At 37.7% G+C, this 10,448-nt stretch overlaps 1 protein-coding gene across 1 annotated transcript; it reads left to right on the top strand.

Annotated features, from left to right (window-relative positions):
• Positions 1–2,783: 2,783 nt before the first annotated feature.
• Positions 2,784–3,683, top strand: LOC129641403 (taste receptor type 2 member 10-like). The gene has a single exon (XM_055566134.1). It carries the CDS (start codon positions 2,784–2,786, stop codon positions 3,681–3,683), a length of 900 nt encoding a protein of 299 aa, XP_055422109.1.
• Positions 3,684–10,448: the final 6,765 nt, after the last annotated feature.

The raw sequence follows: 10,448 nt of genomic DNA, 5'->3' as shown, positions 1-10,448 counted from the left end.
TAGGTCTTCATCAAACCATTCAACTTCAGCTTCTTCAGCATTACTGGTTGGGGCATTGACTTGGATTACTGTGATATTGAATGATTTGCCTTGGAAATGAACAGAGGTCATTCTGTCGTTTTTGAGATTGCATCCAAGTATTGCATTTCAGACTATTTTGTTGACCATGATGGCCACTCCATTTCTTCTGAGGGATTCCTGCCCACAGTAGTAGATATAATGGTCATCTGAGTTAAATTCACCCATTCCAGTCCATTTCAGTTCGCTGATTCCTAGAATGTCGACATTCACTCTTGCCATCTCTTGTTTGACGACTTCCAATTTGCCTTGATTCATGGACCTGACATCCCAGGTTCCTATGCAATATTGCTCTTTATAGCATCGGACCTTGCTTCTATCACCAGTCACACCCACAGCTGGGTATTGTTTTTGCTTTGGCTCCATCCCTTCATTCTTTCTGGAGTTATTTCTCCACTGATCTCCAGTAGCATATTGGGCACCTACTGAACTGGAGAGTTCCTCTTTCAGTATCCTATCATTTTGCCTTTTCATACTGTTCATGGGGTTCTCAAGGCAAGAATACTGAAGTGGTTTGCCATTCCCTTCTCCAGTGGAATATTACTCAGCCATAAAAATGAATGCATTTGGGTCAGATCTAATGAGTTGGATGAACCTAGAACCTATTATACAGAGTGAAGTGAGTCAGAAAAGAGAAAGATAAATATCATATTCTAATACGCATATATGGAATCTAGAAAAATGGTACTGAAGAACTGATTTGCAGGGCAGCAAAGGAGAAACAGACAGAGAATAGACTTCAGGACATGAGGAGAGGAGAGGAGAGGGTGAGATGTATGGAAAGAGTAACGTGGAAACTTATATTACCATTTTCAAAATAGATAGCCAAAGGGAATTTGAAGTACAGCTCAGGAAACTCAAGCAGAAGCTCTGTATCAACCTAGAGGGGTGGGATGGGGAGGGAATGGGAGGGAGGTTCAAAAGGGAGGGGATATATGTATACCTATGGCTGATTCATGTTGAGGTTTGGCAGAAAACAGCAAAATTCTATAAAGCAATTATCCTGCAATAAAAAAATAAATTAAAAAATATCTTTTCTCAAACTAGTGTAAACTATAAGGAAATTAATTATTTTACTTACCTAGGTATCTAAAGGGGAGAAGGTTCCAGTCCATGACCAAGGACTCAGGTTATTTGCCTCTATTTTTTTGGCCTTCATCCTAGACCTCCTCTCTTTGGGGGTTACAAGATAATTGCCAATGGCAACTGGATCTTTTTTTTTTTTTTTTTTATCTCTGCTTTGCAAGAGACACAGTCAAGAAAAAGAAAAGACAAGACACAGACTGGGTAAAATATTTGCAAAAGACGTAAACAACTACTATCCAGAATATAAAAAGAATTCATGATACTCAACCTAGTTAAAAACTGGGCCAGTTTTATTTTCAAATGTTGAACCAGGTTTGTATACTCAGCCTAAATACCATTGGTTTGTGCTATATATTTTTTATACATTTTTGGATTAATGTTGTTAATATTGCATTGAGAATTTTCACATCTGTGGTCATGAGAGATATTGGTCTGTAGTTTTATCTTCTATGTCTATGTCTGATTTTGGTATTAGGGCAATATTGAACTTAGAATGAGTTGGAAATCATTCCCTCTGCTTCTATCCTTTGAAAGAGACTGGAGAGAATTACTATAATATTTCTTTAAGGTTTATGATGATTTACCAGTGACTCCACCTGGGCCTGTTGTTTTCTGAATTGGAAGTTTATTGATTAACCCTTATTTTAATAGCAAATTTAGGCCTATTCACATTTCTATTTCTTCTTGTGTGAGTTTTGACAACTGGTGTTTTTCAAAGAATTGATACATTTCATCTAATTTTTCAAAGTGGGGACATAAATTGCTCATAATATTCCTTTAAAAGTCCATGGGACCATTTATGATACCACATTTCACTTCTGGCCTTTTTTTTTTCTTCTTAGCACACTTAAGTGTGTGTTCAGTTGTTAAGTCTGACTCTTTGTGTCCCCATGGACTGTAACCCTCCAGGCTCAGCTGTCCATGGATTTCTCCAGGCAAGAATACTGGAGTGGGCACCCATTTCCTTCTTCAGGGGATCTTCACAACACAGGGGTCAAGCCCATGTATTCTGAGTCTCCTGCATTGCCAGGCACATTTTTTTTTATCACTAAGCCACCTGGGAAGCCTGTTAGTTAGCATGAGGCTTTGGTCATGCTAATCAACTTTACTGATGTTTTCAAAGAAGCAACTTGTGTCTACAATGGCTAAATTCATCCATCTCATTTACACACTATTTTTGCTCTATATATCTTTTTTGTCATTATTAACACAATATAAATGCCATCAAAGGTGACACTGAAAATTTCAATTATCTATTCTGCTCTGATTTCTGTAGGTATGTGTTTGGCACTCCTACTGCACAATCCAGGGTAACTATGCAAAATAGTCTCAGGAGGACAAGCAGATTTCAGGAAACAGAAGAATTTATTTGCATCTTAACAAATTGTGGGTAAGCATTAGGTCAGGACACACATTGACTAAATTTTATAGACATAACTGGAGGGGTCTCTGTCAAACTGTTTTGGATTCCATGTCAAGGCAGCAATTGGTGTGCTTTTAAGTCTTTACGAAATGAAAGAGAAGAAAATCATTCTACTACAAAGCAGCAATATCTACCTTTTTCTGCAGCAGGTAATTGAAAATTAATGAAACAGGAACACGATTAAGGATTGGCAGACATGCTGAGTATAGTAGAAGGCCTTCTCCTTTTTGTAGCAGTTAATGAGTCAGTATTGGGGGTTTTAGGAAATGGGTTTATTGGACTAGTAAACTGCATTAACTGTGTGAAAAATAAGAAGATCTCTACACTCAGCCTTATTCTCACTGGCTTAGCCTCTTCCAGATTTTGCCTGATATGGATAATAACTACAGATGCATACGTGAGAGTGTTTTCTCCAGATACGTATTTGTCTGGTAATCTAAGTCAATATATAGCTTACTTATGGATAATTATGAATCAATCAAGTGTCTGGTTTACCACCAGCCTCAGCATCTTCTACTTCCTGAAAATAGCCAACTTTTCCCACTGCATTTTTCTCTGGCTGAAGGGTCACATCACTAAGATTCTTCTTCTTCTAATGGGATGTTTGCCCATTTCATGGTTATTTACTTTTCCAAACATTACAGTGCCTTTTATTAATAATATTATGAAGAACAGAAGCACAACTGGGTTGGTCACCATGCAGAAAAGTGAATACTTTATAAGTCAGATTTTGTTCAATATTGGAACATTTCTTGTCTTTATACTATGCCTGATTACATGTTTCTTAATAATCACTTCCCTTTGGAGGCACAACAGGAGGATGCAATTGAATGCCACAGGAGTCAGAGACCCCAGTACAGAAGCACATATCAAAGCAATGAAGATCTTGGTGTCTTTTATCATCCTTTTTATCCTGTATTTTGTAGGCACTGCCATACAAATATTAAGTGTGACAGTGCCTGAAAACAAACTGCTGTTTATTTTCGGTATGACAACCACCATCCTCTATCCCTGTGGACACTCATTTATCCTAATTCTTGGAAACAGCAAGCTTAAGCAAGCCTCTTTGAGGGTACTGAAGCTATTAAAGTGTTAGGAGAAAGAAAAACTTCTTAGAACTCCATGACAGGCTTGGGGACAAATGGATCCACAAAAAGGTAGCCTAGTAATGAAATTCCTCAAGATCTGTTTCTCTTACACTGTTTTCTTGCAGTGTTTTTAACTGTGTTATTGAACATAACTAAAATCTTACAAAAAGATTTTGACTATGTCTCAGGTAATGTCACTTTTCAATGAGATTTTAATCCCAAACACAAATTGAGTGGCTCAGGCACTTTCCTTCCCTTGCAGTGGTTTCTCCCACCCAACCCTAGGCCAAAAACAGCTTGGAGACTATTGACTATAAAGATGTCATTGGTGGATAATCCTCTAAACAAAATTTCTCTTTGGATTTTACTTGAATTCCCTGAAGCATTGATAGTTCTTCACACACACACACACACTCAAAGAAATATTATTATTATATTATTTCTCTTATTTATTTTAATGTCTACATTTTTCTAGATTTGTCAAGTAAGAACTTCAAATTGTCTCCTGTGTCCTTTTGACATGGCCCCGTTCTTCCTTCATGTTTCCTTACGTTCTCACAAACCAAAACATTTCAGTCTTGCTTTGTGTTTTCCTCATCCAGCCTTGGGTTCACTATTTATCCAAGAAATCTTCATTTATTTGAGGGAAAAAGGGTATTTGAAAACCAAGATTTGGTTGGATATAAACATTACACCCACTTACTTACTTCTTTCTCTCTCTGCCTCTATGTATCTCTCTATTTGTAATGTATGATGTGTCTATGTTTATGTCTCTAACTGAAATTCAAAGCTACAGTCTTCTTTTTTGCCAGGTTGCAAATCCTCTCTTTAACCATGAAAAACATGGATCTTGCTTTGTTCAGTTTATATAGTCATTTATTCAGTCCTAATATACACTGAGGACTTCCCTGGTAGCTCATTTGGTAAAGAATCCATCCCACTTGCAATGTGGGAGACTTGGGTTCAATCCCTGGGTTGGGAAGCTCCCCTTGAGAAGGGAAAGACTACCCAATCCAGTATTGAGAGACTTTATTTTGGGGGGTCTCCAAAATCACTGCAGATGGTGACTGCAGCCATGAAATTAAAAGACACTTGCTCCTTGGAAGAAAAGCTATGACCAACCTAAACAGCATATTAAAAAGCAGAGACATTACTTTACCAACAAAGGTCCATCTAGTCAAAGCTGTGGTTTTTCCAGTAGTCATGTATAGATGTGAGAGTTGGACCAAAAAGAAAGCTGAGAGCCAAAAAATTGATGCTTTTGAACTGTGGTGTTGGAGAAGACTCTTGAGAGTCACTTGGACTGCAAGGAGATCCAACCAGTCAATCCTAAAGGAAATCAGTCCTGAATATTCATTGGAAGGACTGATGCTGAAGCTGAAACTCCAATACTTTGGCCACCTGTTGTGAAGAACTGACTCATTGGGAAAGACCCTGATGCTCGGAAAGATTAAAGGTGGAAGGAGAAGGGGACAACAGAGAATGAGATGGTTGGATGGCATCACTGACTTGATGGACATGAGTTTGAGTAGACTCCAAGAGTTGGTGATGGACAGAGAAGGCTGCCATGCTGCAGTCCATGGGGTCGCAAAGAGCCAGACATGACTGGGCGACTGGACTGAGTTGAACTGAATCTTCACTGAGTATTTCCCTGGTGTCTCAGGCGGTAGAATCTGCCTGCAATACAGGAAAACTGGGTTTAATTCCTGGGTCAGGAAAATCCCCTGGAGAAGGAAACGGCAACCCACTCTAGTATTCTTGTCTGGAAAATCCCATGGATGGAGGAGCCTGGCAGGCTATAGTCCATGAGGTCGCAAAGAGCTGGACACAACTGAGCTACTTTCACCTTCTTCTTTCTAATATACACTGAAGTTAGTTTCAGACTTGTTAACTGATACCACTTCTAGAAGGAAGAGAAAGGGGGAAGAAAGGAAGAGAGAGAGGGAAAGAAAGAATGAAAAAAGAAAGAAGGAATGAACGGAGAAAGGAAAGAAGAAGGAGAGAAAAGGAGGGGAGGAAAGGAAGTAAGGAAGGGAGGAAAAAGACACTATTAACTACAGCTAAGTACTTTGTTGCAGCTCATATATGACTATCAGTTCAGTTCAGCTTCCCTGGTGGCTCAGATGGTAAGGCGTCTTGCCTGCAATGCAGGAGACCCAGGTTCAATCCCTGGGTGGGGAAGATACCCTAGAGAAGGGAAAGGTAACCCCTCAAGTAGTCTTGCCTGGAAAATCCCATGGACAGAGGAACCTGTTAGGCTACAGTCCATGGAGTCACAAAGAGTTGGACACGACTGAGGGACTTCACTTTTCTTTCTTTTCTTTAAGTTCAGTTCAGTCACTCAGTCGTGTCCAACTATTTGTGACCCCATAGACTGCAGGAAGCCAAGTTTCCCAGTCCATCACCAACTCCCAGAGCTTGCTCAAACTCATGTCCATTGAGTCAATGATGCCATCCAACCATCTCATCCTCTGTCATCCCCTTCTCCCGCCCTCAAATCAAAAGACCCCTCAATCAGGGTCTTTTCCAATGAGTCATTTCTTCACATCAGGTGGACAAAGGATTGGAGTTTCAGCTTCAGCATCAGTCCTTCCAATGAATATTCAAGACCGATTTCCTTTAGGATTGACTGGTTGGATCTCCTTGCAGTCCAAGGGACTCTCAAGAGTCTTCTCCAAAAAGAAAAAAAGAGTCTTCTCCAAGACATCAATTCTTCAACAATTGAGACAATTGTTGTCTCAACAATTCATCAATTGAGACATCAATTCTTCAACACTCAGCTTTCTTTATAGTCCAACTCTCACAGACATACATGACTACTGGAAAAACCATAGCTTTGACTAGATGGACATTTGTTGGCAAAGTAATGTCTCTGCTTTTTAATATGCTTTTTAATATATGACTGTATCAGGGCACAAAGTCAAAATACTACTGTGTTCCAAAGTTACTTTGATAAGTTCTCTTTCTTTCCCTTTAGCATGTTTATATTCATTTGAAAAAGTGAGATTTGTTTCTTAATGAGTCTGTTTTAGGTTTTTTCCCCAGCCTTTATTTTATATGTTTAATGTAAAATATTAACATCATTTTAAGTGCCAAAATTACACAAAAAGCATACTGAGAATATATCCTTCACTCCCATAACTTCCATCTCATTTTGAATTTCTCCCTATAAATTATCAATCTCATTCATTTCTGCATTTTTCCTCCTAATTTTATTTTTGAAAAAATAAACAAGCATGTGCATGTTAAATTTTTCCGTATTCCTTATATAAAAGACAGTTTGCACAATGCTTTTGTCATATGTAAGAAATCACTGCATCCAATTGTGAAATTATTTCTTTCTTTTTCACACCTTTTTAGTACTCCATTGTCTGAATGTACCAGAGTTGATCCAACAGGTTCTGTGTATATGTTCATTTGTTTCTGATATCTTGCAACTACAAACAATAGTACTATGAGTAATCTTGTAGGTGTGTATTTATTGATTCTGATACCCAATTCTGATGTATGGGAGTCTTCCCAACCTCACCAAGCAATTGTCTCAACTCTGCCCTTACCTACCTGAAGATGGCATCAGATTTCATAGGTTAAGGGCTCAGTCCCACAAGACTACCCCCACTTCAGATGCCAGTTGTAAGCTCAGGTTGTTACATGTGCTTTTGACTTATTGGCTATAAATTGGAGATTCCAACAAACCCCTACTTGAATTAGATTAATTTGCTAGTTTGGCTCACAAAACTCAGAAGATGTGTGTACTCAGTAGATTACTGGTTTATTACAAAGAATATTAAAGGAAGTGAATCAGTAAGCAATGAAGAGAATAAACTCTGCTCTATCCCCTTATGGAGATTCGTGGTAATCCTGACAATAGCATGAGAGCTTCCTGGAAAAATTTTATGGAAGACTTAATTATGGAATGAGGATTTAAGACTTGAATAAAATTACTTTATGAAGAAAAAATAGTCATGCTAAATGTGAAAATATTGAACAAGAATCCTAGCAGATCACAGCAAGGAAGGAAGAAAGTTGAAAATACACAGTTTGAGATGTCAGTCTCATGAGGATTGCTTTTGAAAGAGGAGAGAAACAAAGAATGGAAAAATGCCCTAGAGAAGCTGAGTGGCTAAAGAAAAAGGAAGAAGGGGACATTTAAGATTATGCAAGAGAAATAAAACAACTGAATAATGCACAGCTCATTCACCCTACTGCCAAAAGACAGGCTTCCATGGCTGTACGGTATAGCAGTGAGAATAAATGAGCTACAATTATATGTAAACATATAGATGAATCTTGAAAACTGGATGTGAATGAAAGAAACTAAATTTATGTTCTCTATGAGTTTGTACATATAAGTACAAAAAAGTGGGAGACTGTGAGGTTGTAACTAGGAGTAGCTTGAGGTTGTCTTCTGGGGAGTAAATTGTGTCTGCTTCTTGGTCTGGGGTGTGTTATAGGAATGTATGCAGTTAGTAAAATTTCATGAAGCTTTTCACGTAAAATTTCATTGTTTTAACTAAAAACTGTTTGTTAATTATTTTTTCAATAATAGAAATATCTGTATTAGTTTTCCAGGACTGCTGTAAGAAATTATCACAAATTTGCTGCCTTCAAGAAACAGAAATTTATTCCTCACAGTTCTGGAGTCTAGAAGTCTGAAATGAAGGGATCAGTAAGAATATACTCTCTCTGAAGGCTCTACAGAATTCTTTCTTGCCTATTCCACCTTCTGGTACCCCCTGATAGTCCTTTAATGGTAGAAGTAGTAACCCCTATCCCTGCCTCCTGGTTCTCATGGTCTTCTTCTTTCTGTATGTTGATTCTTCCTCTCTCTCCTAAGGACAACCAGTCATAATATTTAGATTCCACTCGAACCCTACATTTGCATAGACCCCTTTTCCAAATAAGAACACATTTACAGATACCAGGGGTTAGCTCTTGGGTATACCTTTTGGTGTGAGACACAATTCAACCTATTCTGTCACCCTAATAAAAGTTGGAGGTCTATAAGGAAGGAACGAATGGGGCCAGTAGTTTCCTACTTGAAGTTTGCTTCCAGCTTCCAAAATTCTAATCTACTCAGATGTGACCTGAGAATGTTGTCAGCTTGGAACATCAGTGAGGCCAGGATAGGCCATAGAAGAAGAAAATGTCCCTAGAGAGACAAGACTGTCTTCCTCTTATATGCTTTGGATATAAGATCTTAGTCAACTTGGAAATTTTCCTTTCCAAAGTAAATTTCTAATGGTTGAGATTTGGTTACCATGAAAATGCTGTCTACTTTGCATGAAATTTCTGTTCCTGGTAAAATGGAAATCCTATTTATGCTAAATATGTGATATTTGCATCTTAGTTTGTGTGGCAACACTGAAAATGAGTTTTCTTTGAACAGAGGATAGAGAAAATCTAAGGACTTTTTAAACAATGTATAGAACTATTTTCCTACTTATGCTCTCTGTTGGATGAGGTTAGTTTAATCAATAATTCTAGATGATTGCAAAATATAATATGTTCTCATTTATATTACTTTTATATACTTAATGAAGTTTCCACAGATAAAAAGAATTACTCATTACTTGTTAATATTCCTAAGGCATAGGAAACATCATGCTTTATTACATTCAGCATGCACTGGTACCTGGAAATATGTACATATTAGCAATATTTGGGTTATTCCCTGGTGGCTCAGCGGTTAAAGTGTCTGCCTGCAATGCAGGAGACGTAGGTTCAATCCCTGGGTCAGGAAGATCTCCTGGAGAAGGAAGGAAGCTTTTGACTATAAAAATCCTTATCTCAAACTAGTATTAACTATAAGGAAATTATCTCATCTACCTAGGCATCTGAAGGAGAGAGTGTTCCAGTCCATTACCAAAGACTCAGGTTATTTACTTCTGTATTGTGTTGACCTTGGAGGTCTTCCCTAGAGCTCCTTTCTTGGGGGTTACAATATAATTGCCAATGGCAACTGAATCTGTTTTCTTATTCACACTCTGCTGGAGACAGAAATCTTATTTAAACCAAGAATAATAGCTACTTCATTCCAGGGTATCAAAATCATTCAAGGCCTTATTCTGCACTTGGATCAGGGACCTGATACAGAAGAATATAATTTGACCCCTGTCTTTCTGCTTCTGTGGAGTGTATGTTTAAATTTATGCCCAGTTCTTAAGCTGGTTTCTTATCTACTTTTTGTTTAGCATTATGATTTCTTTATATATTCTGGAAGATTTTCTTTTATTAGATATGTCTTCTGCAAATATTTTCTCCCTATCTCTGGCTTGTCTTTTCCTTCTCTTGACAGTGTCTTTGGCAAAGCAGAATTTTTTTATTTTAATGAAGTCTAGCTTGTCAATTAATTCTTTTATAGATTTTGCCTGTGGTGTTTTTATCTAAAAAGTGATTGCCATTCCCAAGATCATCTAGATTTTCTACTATGTTATCTACTATGAATTTTATAGCTTTTTGGTTATATTTTGGTCTATGATGTGATTTAAATTAATATTTGTGAATAATATAAGGTATGTGCCTAATTTTACTTTTTGCATGTGGATGTCTGATTGTTCTAGCACTGCTTGTTGTAAAGACTGTTCCATTGTATTGCTTTTGCTCTTTTGTTAAAGGACAATTGATACATATACTTATGTGGGTCTCTTTATGGGCTCTCTATTCTGTTCCATTTAGATGTCTTTTTTTAGCTAACATCACATTGTCTTGTTTAAGTCTTGATCTCAGCAAGTGTCAATTCCCTGACTTTACTCTTCTCCCCCAATATTGTG

Source organism: Bubalus kerabau, chromosome 1, assembly GCF_029407905.1.
Source record: "Bubalus kerabau isolate K-KA32 ecotype Philippines breed swamp buffalo chromosome 1, PCC_UOA_SB_1v2, whole genome shotgun sequence".
Classification (NCBI taxonomy): domain Eukaryota; kingdom Metazoa; phylum Chordata; class Mammalia; order Artiodactyla; family Bovidae; genus Bubalus; species Bubalus kerabau.
This window is presented reverse-complemented; position numbering and strand designations above follow the sequence as displayed.